Source organism: Dipodomys merriami, unplaced genomic scaffold, assembly GCF_024711535.1.
Source record: "Dipodomys merriami isolate MVZ:Mamm:240054 unplaced genomic scaffold, mDipMer1.0.p SCAF_348, whole genome shotgun sequence".
In the NCBI taxonomy this organism is placed as follows: Eukaryota; Metazoa; Chordata; class Mammalia; order Rodentia; family Heteromyidae; genus Dipodomys; species Dipodomys merriami.
The window spans coordinates 359,199-375,000 of record NW_027205026.1 but is presented as its reverse complement, the minus strand read 5'-3'; the positions used below and the strand labels follow the sequence as shown (position 1 = coordinate 375,000).

General features: G+C 59.6%; 1 protein-coding gene and 1 long non-coding RNA gene across 3 annotated transcripts in view; one reads left to right on the top strand and one right to left on the bottom strand.

Moving 5' to 3' along the window:
* Positions 1-14,795, top strand: part of Dpep1 (dipeptidase 1) — a 15,125-nt gene extending 330 nt beyond the window's left edge. The window contains exons 2-11 of one of the 2 annotated variants that reach the window (XM_069987837.1): positions 8,326-8,499; positions 11,572-11,704; positions 11,785-11,917; positions 12,028-12,178; positions 12,300-12,369; positions 12,638-12,814; positions 13,827-13,911; positions 13,991-14,066; positions 14,220-14,355; positions 14,432-14,795. In XM_069987837.1, coding sequence (XP_069843938.1) covers positions 8,396-8,499; positions 11,572-11,704; positions 11,785-11,917; positions 12,028-12,178; positions 12,300-12,369; positions 12,638-12,814; positions 13,827-13,911; positions 13,991-14,066; positions 14,220-14,355; positions 14,432-14,599 — 1,233 coding nt within the window. In that variant the 5' untranslated portion in view covers positions 8,326-8,395 and the 3' untranslated portion in view covers positions 14,600-14,795. Of the gene's footprint in view, positions 1-8,275; positions 8,500-11,571; positions 11,705-11,784; positions 11,918-12,027; positions 12,179-12,299; positions 12,370-12,637; positions 12,815-13,826; positions 13,912-13,990; positions 14,067-14,219; positions 14,356-14,431 lie in introns of those variants that run through there. The other variant, XM_069987838.1, reaches the window with a different exon arrangement.
* On the bottom strand, positions 3,673-11,009 carry LOC138803769 (uncharacterized). Its single transcript, XR_011365039.1, has 3 exons — positions 10,806-11,009; positions 4,475-4,566; positions 3,673-3,970 (listed from the first exon to the last, which is right to left on the bottom strand). It is a non-coding gene; the product is annotated as an uncharacterized lncRNA (long non-coding RNA).
* Positions 14,796-15,802: the final 1,007 nt, after the last annotated feature.

The window sequence follows — 15,802 nt, the reverse complement described above, 5'->3', positions numbered from 1 at the left end:
GTTGTGGAGAAACTGAGGGTAGGCTGGGCATGAGGAGCGGAGCAAATCCCGGAGTGCCGGAGGGGCCCCGTGCTGGGACGATAGGGAGGGGGGCTCTGGGGCAGAGGGCAGGGTGGGGCCTTGTGGCTGGGCCCCAGGGGTCCCCAGTGCACCACCGGCCCGGGCCTCAGCTGAGGGAAGGGCTACTGCCTGCCTGCCACCACGGGGCTCCCCAGGGAGAGGGACGGAGGGGGCGGGGGGGGGCCTGAGGCTTAGCTGGGGTTCATCATTGCAAGTCCCTAAGTGGTGAAGTGGAGCTGAGGTCTGGGCTCCCGGGGTCCCAGGCGGGCCTCAGGCCTGGGAGGGCTGAGCCCCCCAGTGTGAGTGCGTGGCCAGCCGGAGTGTGCTGAGGGTGAGTGTGCGTTCTAGGTGGAGAGAGGATTCGTCCTGTGGCACACATGTGTCCTCACACCTAGGGGTCTGGGCCTGTTCACAGTGTGTCCACACATCCGGCATCGGGGCGTGGGCTTGAGCCAGGACTCTGCAGGGTGTGTGCGGGTGGTGGCCTGGTCTGCCATCACAGCTGCCCCGTGCAGAGCCGTGTGGGGTGGCGGAGTGGATGGCGTTGACGGGGGCACACGCGTGGGAAGGCCTGTGCACATACACAGGTGTATGGTGTGTCTGCATGTTTTCACTGTGTGATAGGTGTGTTTGCACATGCCCTGGGCCCTGTTCGAACCCAGGTGGAGAAACTGTGTACACGCCCTGTGCAGTCTCTCCATGCCGTGGCTTCCTGTGGCCAGGCCCCCGGCCCCCCGGCCCCCCGGCCCGGTCATTCTCAACCACTTAGTACACTCGGGCTGTGTCCTGGAGCCTCTTGTCACAGCGTGGCTCCCGTGTGAGGGTCTTCTGTGAGGGAACTCGGTAACTCCAGCCACCCCCCCCCACACACACACCCCGGGCCCAGCTCCACAAAGCAGGGCTGCGGGCTCTGCGTCCCTCAGCACCGCCGCCTCTCCTTGGCTCTGACTGTGGTTTTGACAGCGCTGCGGCGGTCTTGTGTGTGTGTGTGTTGTGGTTCTTCTGTTTGTGGCAGGTGAGGAGAAATTTCTAATTAACAGCAGGGTTTGAAGCAAACGGTGCAGTAGTTGGAAAGCAGAGGTGAGGGTTGTGTGCAGATCTGCTCTTTGAGACCACGAAGGCTGGAGGAGGAAGAAAGGCCGGCGGCAGGGTCAGGGAGGCCTCCCTGGGGGAGCACCCTGCCAGGGCCCTCTGGGAAGTCCTCGTGGGAGCTGCCCTCTCACAGCCCTCCACTGCTGGCTGGGCTCCTGTGTGGTGAGCCCCCGCAGCCCACGTGAACACACAGCATGGCCAGGACAGGCTGTCGGGAGCCACTGGAGGTGTGGCTCGCGTGGAAGAGGACACGCTGTGGCGTGAGATCCTGGGTTCAAGCCCCAGTGTTGGCACAAAACAAAACCCCCCAAACCTTGAGCAGGCACCCCTTTTTATAGACAAGAACGCCGTCACCCATCTGGGAAGGGGGCCAGGGCATTCGTCTTGGCTGCTAAATAACAATTACCCAAACATAGTGACTTGGCCCAGCAGTTATCCATTATCTCTTGGGCCAGGAATTTGCCAGGGCCCAGCCAGGCTGCCGGCCTCTGCCCTTGATGTCTAGGCCTTAGCTGGACCCTGACCGCTGGGGCTGGAGTCACCCAGGGCTCACACAGAGTGCCCACCGGAACGCGGCTGGGAATCCCTCACCCCAGGGAAACAGCCAGGGGACAGAGAAGCCACAGGGCAGCTCACGTGCCGCCCGGCGCTGTGGAGCCTGGCCAGCATCGCCAGGAGGAGGATGTGCAGGGAAGGCCTGGCTGGCCAACTGGGAGGTGGGATTCCATCAGCCACGGTCCGGGTGGTCTGACTCCAAGCCTGCAGAGTTTTTGTTTTGTTTTGTTTTTTGTTTGCCAGTCCTGGGGCTTGAATGCTGGGCTTGGGCTCTGTCTCTGAGCTTCTTTTGCTCCAGGCTAGCACTCTACCACCTGAGCTGTAGCACCACTGCTGGCTCTTTTTTTAAATATGGTACCAAGGAATCGAACCCAGGGCCTCATGCATGGTAGGCAAGCACTTTACCACTGAGCCACCTTCCCAGCCAAGCCTGGGTTCTTAACACGGGCTTCCACCTCCAAATCTACCAAGGATTCTGTAACCAGGGCCAGGCCAAACCAACCCCAGGATGCTGCTGCCTGGCCAGCCGCGACTCTCCCTGTCTGGGCTTCCCTGTGGCAAGAGCACTAAGGGCGAGAGCGCATGCCCTGTCCCACGCCCAGCCTGAGGGAGGACGCCGCAGACGCTCCACAACTCCTACGCACAGACAGATGGCAGCAGGACACACACCCTCCCACGAGGCCACCAGGGGAGACCTCCAGCAGAAGGCCCCACTCACTCCCGAGACCCTGAGGGGACGGGGGCGGGGAGGCCGGCCCACCCAGCCGAAGCAGAGTCCATAGCCCCAGCCAGTGTAGCGGAAGTTAGACAGACCTGGGCGGTAGGGCTGGCTGACAGGGGTCTGAAGACAGGACCCCGCCCAGCCACACCAGAAGCGTTTCCTGAGAACTAGGGAAATCTCAGAGAACCAAAGTGCTTCTTTTCTCCTCCCTCCCTTCCCTCCCTCCTTTCCTCCCTCCCTCCTTCCCTCCCTCCCTCCCTCCCTTCCTTCTTTCCTTCCTTCCTTCCTTCCTTCCTTCCTTCCTTCCATCCTTCCTTTCTTCCATCTGTCCTTCCTTTTTGGGGGCACTGAGATTTGAACCCAGGGGCTCATTCTTGCTAGGTAGGTACTCTATGACGTACACTATGCCTAAAGCCCTCTTTATATTTTTTTGGTTTATTTTATTTTATTTTTGTCAGTCATGAGACTTGAACTCTGGGCCTGGGCGCTGTCCCTCAGCTCTTCAGCTCAAGGCAAGCGCTCTACCACTTGAGCTACAGCACCACTTCTGGTTTTCTAGTGGTTTATTGGAGTTGGAGTCTCACGGTCTTTCCTGCCTGGGCTGGCTTTGAACCTTGATCCTCAGATCTCAGCCTCCTGAGTAGCTAGGATGACAGGCGTGAGCCACCGGTGCCCGGCTCTTTATATTTTTTTTATTGGTAGTTGTATAAAACCAGAAGTCAGGTTATGAAGCCATCCTCACTTTCATTATTTTTTTTCTTTTTTTTTTTTTTTTTTTTGGTTCCGGTTGTGGGGCCTGAACTCTGGGCCTGGGCGCTGTCCCTCAGCTCTTCAGCTCAAGGCTAGCGCTCTACCACTTGAGCCACAGTGCCACTTCCGGCTTTTTTCTTTTTGCTTATGTGGTGCTGAGGAATTGAACCCAGGGCCTCAGGCATGCAAAGCAAGCACTCTACCACTGAGCCACCTTCCCAGCCCATTATTTTTTTTCTTTGATCGTGAGGCTTGAACTCTGGGCCTGGGCGCTGTCCCTCAGCTCTTCAGCTCAAGGCTAGCACTCTACCACGTGAGCCACAGCGTCACTTCTGGTTTTCTGATGGTTCATTGGAGATAAAAGTTTCACAGACTTTCCTGCCTCGGCTGGCTTTGAACCGCAATCTTCAGATTTCAGCCTCCTGAGTACCTGGGGTTACAGGCCACTGGCACCGGCTCATTCTTTTTTAAACGTGATCTCGTTTATTGCTCAGGCTAGCTTAGACCATGGTTTTCCTAGTTATGCTTCCTATGCAGCAGGGATGACGGGGTGAGCCACCAAACCTAACTGTTATTGGTTGAGATGGGATCTCCTTAACTTCCTGTCCATGCCGACCTTGAGTCCCAGATCTTCCTCACCTCCGGCTCCCAAGCATGAGGATGAAGCATCTGATCCTCTCCGGCTCAGGGTGACGGTTTTCAAAAGCGCCCGTGTTGTAGTTAGCTCCCTGTGTGCACCCACTCCAGCATGGAGCGGCCTGGCAGTGCCCAGCACAGCACCCCGGTCAGAGCCTGGAGGAGACAGCGCACACAGAGCCACGGCCGTCAGCCGGGGAGGGAGGCGGGAAGGGCAACAGAGGCCAGATAAACCAAAGAAAGCAGGTCTGCGGATCTGCTCAGGACATGGCCTCCCTAACCAGAGCAGGGGCCAAGGAAAAGAGCAAGACTTCTCTTGGGAAGCCATTTATGTAATTCCTGAAAGAAAACCAGAAATGGAAGCCCTGATGACAGAAGGGAGGAGACTCGGGGCATAGAACAGAGGAAGGCACGTGAAAACCTGAAACAAAGGTCAAACCCAGACTGTGAGGCATTGGAGCTGGGGCACCCCAGGAAAAGAGGAAAGTGACCGGAGTGTCCTGACCAGCCGTAAACCCACAAGCTGAGCTGAGGAGCGAACAGTGACATCTCAAAGGAACGCACAGCACTGAGAAAGCAGAGCCACAGGCTCAGAAGAACAGGTACCCTGGCCCCGCCCGTGATCCGAGGCACTCAGGAGACAGACATCAGGAAGATTACCATTCAAGGCCAGCTTCTGTCTCCAAAACCACCAGAGCAATGATGGTGCACGTTGTGCTTCAGGCTGATCTGGGCAAAAAGCAAGACCCTCCCTGAAAAATAAAAACAAGAAGAGTGGGTGTGTGGCTCAACTGGCAAAACTCCCGCGTGGCCAGCGAGGGCCTGAGTGCCAATCCTACCACTTCCCCGACTCAAGTGAGCAGACTTTGGAGACTCTGATTCTGAGAGGAACGTGATTTACAACCCAGAGCGGCTTCTCCAGCACCACAGATGATCAGGTCTGAGAGCAGAGCAGACAGGAACAGACTTGTAGGAACTCCGAAATTGAGTCGCTACGCACAATTGCCAGAGAAGGGTGTGAAGACTGTTCAGACAAGGCACAACTTTGAGCCCCAAAGGAGGAAGGTGAAGAGGACTTAAGTGGGGTCCGTGGCCCCCATGCCCGGTGGGGGACGCAGCAAACCCCCTTCAGTGCATCTGGAGGGGCAGGGGAGCAGACTGTGAGTATATGAGAGCACTCGATGGGGAGAAAGAAGGAAAACAGCAGAAACCCAGGACACAAAGCGGGGTTGTCACCTACAGGCGTACCCAAGGGTCACACTTTTCTCCTAACTTGAATGTTCAAGGAAGCCGAGGCAGAGAACTCTGACCAGCTCAACATACTCTTCTTTGGCTAAAATCCAGCTACTCCGGAGGCTGAGATCTGAGGATCACGGTTCAAAGCCAGCCTGGACAGAAAAGCCCATGAGACTCTCATCTCCAATTAATGACAAAAAAGCCAGAAGTGGAGCTGTGGAGTAAGTGGTAGAGCATTAGCCTTAGGCAAAAAGAGCTCAGGAGCAGTGCCCAGGCCCCTAGTTTAAGTTCCAGAACTGATAGACACAAAAAACGTTTTATATTGCTTTATCATGTATTAATTTAGATTTTTTTTAATTGCATTGAGCTGGGTACTAGTGGCTCATACAGGATCATGATTCAAAGACATCCCAGGCAGAAAAGTCCATGAGATTCCAGTTAGCCAGCAAAAAGCCAGAAGTGGAGGTGTGGCTCATGCGGTGGAGCCACCAGGCTTGAGTGGGAAAACCTAAGCAAGAGTGCAGAATCCCGAGTTCAAGCCCCTAGTGCCAGCCCCAAAAACAAAAGCACTGAGAGAGGCTCAGAGCCAGCACAAGTGAGACCCGGCTCCCTCCCAGAGCTGCAGAAACAAGCAGACTTAAGAAAAGGAAGTCCGGGGGTGACGTGCAGAGCTGGCAGTAGGGAAGAGCCTGAGGTCATGGCTCAGAGCTGTGTGCGTGTTTGGAGTCTGAACGAGGCCCCCAGGGCAGTGTTGGTGCTCGTGTGGCCGGGGGATCTATGTTAAGTCCTTTTCTTCTGGGAATTTGACCAATATGACCACAGCAATTTAAAATATGAAGCAATTCATACCAAACTGAATTCAAATAAGGAAACACGTTCATCCTCACACACTCAGCTCTGGAAAGCCAGCCCGGCCCTCTCTGGGGAAGGGTCCGGGCAGACAGCGTGTGCTGATGGCTGACACTCAGCGTGGGCGTCTGTGGGAAGCTGGCTGCCCACCCACAGGAATCCAGACATTCCCACAGCAGCTCTGGGGGAGATGCCATGTACGGACAGAAGACACCGGCAGAGCGACTCTTGCGGAGTGACTGGTTCCCGGTCCTCCTGGCTGTCATTACAGCGACAGCTCCACCACTTCAGCCACACCTACAGCCATTTTGTGACGGGGCTCGCTCTCTCGCCCCAGCTGGCCTCAACCTCTCCACCTCCTCAGTAGACGGGGTTACAGTCATGCACCACCATGCTCAGCTGTTTAGGTACTTTTTTCTTTTGCCAACTCTGGGGCTTGAACTCTGGGCCTGGGTGCTGTCTCTCAGCTCTTCAGCTCAAGGCTAGCGCCCTACCACTTGAGCCACAGCACCACTTCCGGCTTTTTTCTTTTTGCTTATGTGGTGCTGAGGAATCAAACCCAGGGCCTCAGGCATGCAAGGCAAGCGCTCTACCACTGAGCCACCTTCCCAGCCCCATTTTTAGCTTTTTCTGAGTAGTTTATTGGAGTCTCATGGATTTTGTGCCCAGGCTGGCTTTGAACCTCGATCCTTTGATCTCAGCCTCCTGAGTAGCCAGGATTACAGGCGTGAGCCACTGATGGCCAGCTTGTATTGTTACATTTTAATGAATGTTGAGGTCATTGATTTAGGCATAAAAATTCTGTATGTTGAAAAGACATATAGGGTTAAATGGCTGATAAAATATGGAGGAGAAGCTTGGAGGCTCCCATCTGTCATCCCAGCCACTCCGGAGGCTGAGATCTGAGGACCATTGTGCAAAGGCAGAGAACTCTGAAAGACTCCATCTCCAAAATAACCAGAAAAGCCTGGGCTAGAAGTTTAGCTTGAGTCATAGAATACCAGCCAAGTAAGCAAGCTTAGCTCAAAACTCAGTACCAGCACCAGAAAAAAAAAGTGAGAATGCAAATAAGTAGTGATACAACAAAGAATGTTCCAGTTATGGGAATTGGAAGAAGAATAACTTGGAGAATGTACCAAAGAACAAGAAATGGAAACAGAGGCCTGGAACCAGTTCAAGAAAGAGCAACTGGCCTGGCTCCCCACCCTGTGATTGAGAAATCAGTTTTGTGGGGCAAGGGTGTGACTCAAATGGTAGAGCACCTGCCTAGCAAATGGGAGGTCCTAAGTTCAAATCCTAGGGTTGACGGGGGGGGGGGGTGTGAGTTGTACCTCTGTAATCCCAGAACCCTGGATCTTGACTTTGAGACCATCCTGGGCTACACAGGAACTGACGTATTGGGGAATCAGGACAGCAGCTCCTCACCCTACTGCCTGAGATAGGCCAGAGAGGCTGCGTGGGAGTGGAGGCTGGCATAGTGGGGAGGGGGTGGGGGGAGAGGCTGAGGTGGGGGGTGGCAAATCAACCACCCTTGGCTGTCTAGCATTCAGGCTCTGCCTGGGAGGCCCTGGGTGGCTCTAGGTGGCCCTGGGCCACTGCTGGGCCTGCTGGACACTGAGCCGGGCACTGTGATACGCCCACAATCAGTCTGGTCGCAAGCTTGTAGGTGGTCTCCAGAGGCCCGTGGCCAAATGATGGTCCCACAGGGATTCATCGGGGCCCTGTACTGAGGGTCCCGGGGCTCCTGCTTGAGGGACAGCAGGGCTGGGAAGAGGTCCCACACCTGGCCTCAGCCCTGGGGGCCAGAGGCGGGTAGGGGTGGCGGGACAGAAAGGCCACACTGCCAGCTGCCAGCCCCAGCAGCTGCCTGAGGCGCGGGCGGTAGGAGGAGAGTGACGCCGGGCCCAGCCACTGCCATGGGAAAGACAGCGGCTGTGGCCGGGCCAGGGCCAGGGCCGTGGCCTTGCTGCTCGGGGACGGGGGATGGAGAGGGCTGGGGCTCGCTCGGGAGGTGGGGGGTAGGCCCCTGGAGGACCCTGGCTTGATCTTGTGACACCGGCATATCAGATGTGGCCGCTTTGAGGGCCACATCGGCCTGAAGGGCGATCGATGCGTGGAGGGGCGGATGGGCCCGGAAGCCAGGCAGTGCAGCACCACAGCGGCAGACGCTCGCTGACCACTGCCCCCTGCTCGTCCTTCCTGGATCCCTGCTCTGGCACCGGGGTCTCAGCCCCTCCCTCGGGAGGGTCCCACATCTTACCGAGCCTCCGCCTCCCGGGACAGCAACGCCCACGCGGGGGTTTAGACGGGCCACCCTACCCACCCTTGAAGGGAAGGCTCTGGTTACTCATTGAACCCAGGAAGTTGTAATCAGAACATCTGGCAATAACCACAGGACCAAAGGCCTCTGGACGCTCTCCCGGCAGGCGTGCCCTCTGTCCGTGCCGCGGGCGCGGTGGCACAGGGTGGCGTGGAAGCACACTCCTGGCACTGGACATGCGGACCAGCCTGTGGCTCTGGGCCCTGGTGGCCATCTGTGCCGCAGACTCCTTCCGGGACAGGGCCGTGAGCATCATGGAGGAAACACCCGTGGTGGATGGGTGAGTGGCCGCCTGGAGATGGGGAATGGCGGGGCGTGCGCACCTCACCTGGCTGGACCTGTTTCCTGGTGGGGTCTCTGGGGAGCCAAACTCTTTGCCAGAGGAGAAGAAAGGATGGGGAGGGGACAGAGGGGGGAAGGGGGGAGAGCGGGGAGAGGGATGGGGGAGTGGACAGAGTTGTGGGGGGGGACTATGGGGGAAGGGACAGAGTCGTGGGGGGGACAGAGCGGGGAGGGGACAGAGTCATGGGCAGGAACAGGCGGGTGGGGACAGTGGCTGGGCCCCCAGCTCCAGGCCTCGGCACAGGGCTGGGGCTCCCCGCAGGAGGTCTGACTGGAGAAGCCTTGTGTCCAGTCTGGGCCTCCGGGGTGAGGGTGTCTCCCTCGGGTCCACAGAGAGCCTGGCCTGGGGCCCATGCCCTGGCGCCCACCCACCGCTGCCCGCTGCTGGGTGACCTCTGACCTCCGAAGGGTGCTTGCCCCAGCCCCACGCTGCCCCCCATAGCCCATGTGCCTCCAGCTTCCTTCACCCCACTTTCCCTGCTCCCCCTCTGGGTCATCGTGAATATTCATGATCCCTGTGACCCCCAGGCCCCCCCCCACACAGCCTGGCCACAGGCCCAGGTGGCTCTGCCCCCTGGGAGACACAGAGCCTTCCCATTTCTTCTTGCTGTGGACGGGGGAGGTGGGTGAGGCAGGCCAGGAATGGCCCCCACACACGCTGGGGATGGGGGCCCCATCCCTGACACCCAGGATGGAGGGGTTTCTGACACGGGCCGTGTGTCCTGGGGGACTAAAGCCCTCGGGAGGCCAGCCCGTGCGGGCCTCGCCCACCCCTCTTCACCTCGCTGACAAAGGCGTGCGGGCAGAGCACCGGCGGTGCCACCCGAGGGTGACACTCCAGGTCCCGCTGGGGCCTGTTCACGGGGAGCAGGACAGCGGTGGGGGGCCGGCTCTGGAGGCCATCTGGCTGCCGTCAGGTCTGGTGAAGCTGCCGGCGAGTGGCAGGCACTCCACAGGCAGTGTCGACAAGCAGGACACCGTCCTGAGTGCAAGGACACCGGCGTGAGGGCGGCAGGACAAGACAGGGGAGAAGGCAAACTCAACAGACCAACAGCCTGGAAGCCTGAGCCGTGCCGGCCTTCCAGCCGGCCGGAGAAGCAAGGACAGCTCTCCAGCTGAGGCCCCCCTCACTTCATTTACTTATTCATCGGTTTCTGTTTATTTAGCCAGTCCTTATTTAGCCAGCTCTACCTCCAGCTTTTTTGAGTTGTTGATTGGAGGTAAGAGTCTCACAGAGGGCTGGGAATGTGGCTTAGGGGTAGAGCGCTTGCCTAGCATGCTGATTCCTCAGTACCACATACACAGAAAAAGCCAGACGTGGTGCTATGGCTCTTGTGGTAGAGCACTAGCCTTGAGCACAGAGAAGCTCAAGGACAGAGGCCAGGCCCTGAGTTCAAGCCCCAGACTGGCAAAAGTAAATAACTAAATAACTACATAATAAATAGAGTGCACTTTACTGGGGGAAAAACGAGAGTCTCACAGACTGTTCCTGCCCAGGCTGGCTTTGAACGGCAATTCTCAGATCTCAGTCTCCTAAGTAGCTGATAGGCTCTGGGCTGTGGTTTCCTTTTATTAGGCAGGGAGAGCGAAGTCAGGCGGTACAGATCCAGGGAAGTGTATCACAGGGACAGAACAGCAACTGGGGAAGAGGCTCTTTGTGCAGAGGTTGCATCTTGCCATGAGTTATGGGGAAGAATCTGCTTTACAGGCCAATAAACAGTAGGGCCTTCGGTTCAAGGCTGTCTCCATACAGCTGGAAAGGCTGCAGGAGGTGATTCAGATTCAGGGAGGTCTGTGGCAAGAGCAGTTTTATGGCTATCAGGGGCAAAGGTGAGTGTTTTGAGTTTAAGTCGTTTTCCATCGGTGTATATTGCAGCCATACTCAGCGCTGGGTACTGGACACCAGGCCCCAGGGTGACATCCCTGGTGGCAGCAAGCTGTCTTAGTTTGTCGGCTGTGGGGCTTGATCTCAGGGCCTGGGTGCTGTCCCTGAGCTCTTTTGGTCAAAGCGAATGCTCTACCACTTTGATTCACACTCCAGTTTTCTGGTGGAGTTAATTGGTGATGAGTCTCATGGATCCTCAGATCTCAGCCTCTGAGTGGCTGGGATTACAGGCGTGAGCCACTGGTGCCCGGCATCAGCTGTTTTCCAGAGGCTGCACGACGAACTCACCTAAGGATGTGTTTTCAGGGTGGAGCCACACAACTGCATTAACAGTTATTCATTTAAGCCCCACAACTTACCCTGAGGGAAATGCGGAGGTATCCCATGTTGGCTGCTGACCCCCGGGCGCCTTGTCAGCCATCTTTTGCATGCAGATGATCAGCTAAGCGCAGATGCAGATCCTCCCGAGGGGCAGGCTGGCCTGGGCTGTTCTTGAGCACTGACCTGAGGCTGCTTGGGGCCCCAGGGCTCCAGGAGGAGCTGGTCCCAGGCCCTGCGAGGCGGGGTGGAGGTCCAGGAGGCCTTTGAAGAGCCTCCCCATACCCATCTGGCTCCCCTGCCAGCTTCCTCTGTGGAGGACCTCTCTCCCCTCCCACCCCTGCTGCTCTGAGAAGAATGGAGGAACGTCACTGACCAGGGATCCCCTGGGGACCAAGGTGGCAGCCTGAGTAACCTCAAGTCCTGCCCCTGGCATCTGCTGGGGGAGGACGGAGCCGGGCGCTCCCCCCTGCAGGAAGCCAATTTAACCTTTGAACTGTGGAGTCAGGTTTGTCCTAGTTGTTTCTGCTGACTCCTCCCAGCCCAGGCTGTTCTGAAGGGAGTGGGCCCCTGCTCTCCCTCCACCCGGGTGGGGGGGGGTGGGAACCCATCCATTCCTCAGCTCACACTCATCCGGCCGAGTGTGCTGCTGAGTTGGGAGCTCACTTGTGCACGGTGTGTCCGGGTAACGTGACCTGTGACCTCCCCGCGGTGTCCTGGGGAGTCCTGGCAGAGTGTGAACACCAGTGGGCAGCCTTGCTCAGCAGCGAGGATGCCAGGACCAGCGGGGCCCTCCGACCTCCCTAGGCACAATGACCTCCCCTGGCAGCTGCTGAAACTGTTCAACAATCAGCTGCGGGGTGAGAGAGCCAACCTGACCGCGCTGACCGGCACGCACACCAACATCCCCAAGCTGAGGGCCGGCTTCGTGGGGGGCCAGGTATGCCGGGCAGGGGCCGCCCCGGGGGCTTCCAGATAGAAAGACCGGAGGCCCTCAGCCCCTGTCCCCTCGGCCCCCAGTTCTGGTCTGCGTTTGTGCCCTGTGACACCCAGAACAAGGATGCTGTGAAGAGAACGCTGGAGCAGATGGATGTGATACACCGCATGTGCCAGCTGTACCCTGAGACCTTCCAGTGTGTCACCAGCAGTGCAGGTGGGGGCCCGGCCCGGCCCCGCGCCCCTTCACAGGCTTCCTCTCCAGGAAGCTCCAGGTGCTGGTGCTGGGTCGACACTCAGTGCCACCCTCCCTCCTGCTCCTCCCAGGCATGCGGAAGGCCTTCCAGGAGGGGAAGGTGGCTAGTATGATCGGCGTGGAGGGCGGCCACTCCATCGACAGCAGCCTGGGCGTCCTGCGGACACTCTACCACCTGGGCATGCGGTACCTGACCCTCACTCACAACTGCAACACTCCGTGGTGAGCGCCCGCTGCGGGGATGAGGCTTCTCAGGAGGGGAATGTGGCCGACACCTGTGGGCCAGGGTCGCGGGCTGGCCGGGCCTGTGCCCACACCACTCCCCGTCCCACTCTGTCTCCAGGGCTGACAACTGGCTGGTGGACAGAGGAAGTGACGAGGCCAGGAGCCACGGGCTGTCACCCTTTGGGCAGGTGAGGGGGAGGACGAGGACGCGGTCCCTGGAGAGGGCAGAGGGCCGGAGGTGGGGTCAGAAGAGGGGGCTCACTCCTCATAAGACAGAGCTGGCTGCCGACGCCCAGGGTGGAACTCTCTAGAACTCAGTGGTGTTCAGAGTGCCGGCCCATGACTGGCCTCTAAACGTCTAGTCCCTGGGGGCCAGTTAGCGCCCGGCCCAGCGCTCTGCACCCTGAGCAGGGCGGGGTGGGCCGGGATGTGGACCCCAGCCCCGCCTTTCGCCAGCACGTGGTGAAGGAAATGAACCGCCTGGGCGTCATGATCGACCTGGCCCATGTGTCAGTGGCCACCATGAAGGCTGCCCTGCAGCTGTCCAAGGCTCCAGTCATCTTCAGCCACTCCTCAGCCTTCAGCCTGTGTGATAGCCGCCGGAACGTGCCGGACGATGTGCTGCAGCTGGTGGTGAGGGGCCGGGCATGGGGGGGGCACACAGAGGGAGGACGGGCGTGGAGAGGGAAGGGCATGGGGGGGCACACAGAGGGAGGACGGGCGTGGAGAGGGAAGGGCATGGGGGCCGGGCATGGGGGGCACACAGAGGGAGGGCGGGCGTGGAGAGGGAAGGGCATGGGGGGGCACACAGAGGGAGGGCGGGCGTGGAGAGGGAAGGGCATGGGGGGGCACACAGAGGGAGGGCGGGCGTGGAGAGGGAAGGGCATGGGGGCCGGGCATGGGGGGGCACACAGAGGGAGGACGGGCGTGGAGAGGGAAGGGCATGGGGGGGCACACAGAGGGAGGACGGGCGTAGAGAGGGAAGGGCATGGGGGCCGGGCATGGGGGGGGGCACAGAGGGAGGACCGGCGTGGAGAGGGAAGGGCATGGGGGGGCACACAGAGGGAGGACGGGCGTAGAGAGGGAAGGGCATGGGGGCCGGGCATGGGGGGGGGCACAGAGGGAGGACCGGCGTGGAGAGGGAAGGGCATGGGGGGGCACACAGAGGGAGGACCGGCGTGGAGAGGGAAGGGCATGGGGGCCGGGCATGGGGGGCACACAGAGGGAGGACGGGCGTGGAGAGGGAAGGGCATGGGGGCCAGGCATGGGGGGCACACAGAGGGAGGGCGGGCGTGGAGAGGGAAGGGCATGGGGGCCGGGCATGGGGGGCACACAGAGGGAGGGCGGGCGTGGAGAGGGAAGGGCATGGGGGGGCACACAGAGGGAGGGCGGGCGTGGAGAGGGAAGGGCATGGGGGGGCACACAGAAGGAGGACGGGCGTAGAGAGGGAAGGGCATGGAGGCCGGGCATGAAGGGGGGCGGGCGGAGGGGGGACTGGGCGTGGAGGGGGTGGTCAGGAGGGGGGGCCCAGGCACAGAGGGGGGCCTGGGTGTGGAGAGGGGTGAGTGTGGAGGGGGCTCGGGAGCAGAGGGGGGCTCTGGCCCCCACGGCTCCCTCCTGCTCAGCTCCACCTGTCTCTGAGCAGAAGAGCACCCATAGCCTGGTAATGGTGAACTTCTACAACGACTTTGTGTCCTGCAAAGAAGAAGCCACCCTGTCCCAAGTGGCTAGTAGGTTGGAAGTGGCCATGAGACCTGGTGGGGGGGAGGTCCGGGGGCTCCGGGGGACCCACACCTGTTACTCCCACAGACCACCTGGACCACATCAAGAAGGTGGCAGGTGCCGAATCTGTGGGCCTTGGGGGAGACTTTGATGGTGTGGAAAGGTAAAGGCTGGCCATGACAGGGCTGGGGTGGTGGGAGGCCCGGGGGTGGAGGAAGAAAGCTGTGCTCAGGGCAGCGTTCTAGAAGCCTGCTCTCCTGACCCCCGGCTTGGGAGCAGCCATCTGCAGAGCCTGGTGCTCTTGACCTTGGCACAGGCTTCCTGTGGGGCTGGAGGACGTCTCCAAGTACCCAGACCTCATTGCTGAGCTGCTCAGGAGAAACTGGACAGAGACGGAGGTCAGGGGCGTGCTGTCGGAAAACCTGCTGAGGGTCCTCCTCCGCGTGGAGGAGGTGAGATGGGTGGCCGCTGGTGTCCCCACCCCTCCCCTGTGCCGGGCCAGCAGCTGACCAGCCTGCATGTCCCCAGGTGAGCAGTCCTCAACAGGCCCCTGACGACGAGCCCATCCCACTGGACCAGCTGGATGGCTCCTGCAGGACACAGTATGGCTCCTCAGCTGCCCCCGGCCTCCACCTCCAGCCAGGGGCCTTGCTGACCTCCCTGGCCACACTGATCTTCAGCCTGAGTCTTCTGTGATGCCTGGGGGACCAGAACCCACTTCAGAGATCCCGGAGCTGAGAGAAGACAGCTGAGTCTGGAGTCCACAGCCCCAGGACCCCACTGCCCGTGTTCGAGCACCACCTCCTCCTGAGTAGACACCGGGCTTGCTGGTGGGGTGGGGGCAGTTTGGGGTGAAGCCTAATGGACCACAATGAAATGGATGGTCCCCTGAGATTCTGCGTGTGTTGTCAGCACCCCAGCCACAGGGCTGCGCTCCGCAACACCTGGAGGGGAGGTTTGCAAAGATGGACCCAGGTGGTCTGGAAGCCACGGGCTGAAGGGAGCTCAGGCCATCTGGAGAAGGGTTCTGCAGAAACACTGCTCAAAGGGGTGGCCAAGCTCCTAGTGGCCATCAGTAGCCCATCACATGCACACATCTCCCACACGTATGCATGCAGGCACACACGTGCATATACACGCAGCCTGGTACACACAGGATCTGTCATAGACGCGTAAATGCCACATGCAGACAGACACATTCACCCTGGGGGTGTAGGAATCTGCATTTTCAGAAGAGTTCCTTTGATTCAGCCTCTGGGGAGTGGAGAGCTTCCAGATCCACCACACACCCCACGGGGTAGAGGCCACCCCACCCTGGACAGAGACTCAGCCGTCAGAGGCTGCGTGAGGCTGTCTTGTGAATAACCTCATGACCACAGAGCATTGCCACTGCCCCCTCCTGACCCCGGTCAGTGTCAGCACTCGGGCGGGGCGCCCCTGACCCCAGGTCCACAGGGGGTGGGGGTGCCTGGGCGTCATGGAGTCCCCTCCCTGCAACACACCTTGGGTGCACCGTCCCTGGGAAGAGGTTGGAGGGCCTAATGCCTGGGGGCTGAGCCCAGCACCATCCAGGCCAGGCCAGCTGGGGAGCGTGGAAACGGAGGCCTGGCCCCAGGGCCATGGGCCCTGACACAGAGCCATGCCTTCGCGGCCCTCCCTTGTGACACCACCAGGCAGCTCCACCACCCAAGTAGAGCTCAGCATCCTGACTGCTGCGGACAACTTAGGGTCAACTTAAAGGGAAGAGGTCCAGTGAGTTCCCGAGGCTCCCCTGGCCAAGCTTGTGGAGTGGCTCCCTCTGGTGGACTTCACAGTATTGGATCTAAAGTAATAGCTACAGTAAAAATCACCCTGAATCGCCACCCAGACACACATGTGGTCCCAGAGGGCTGAGCTGCA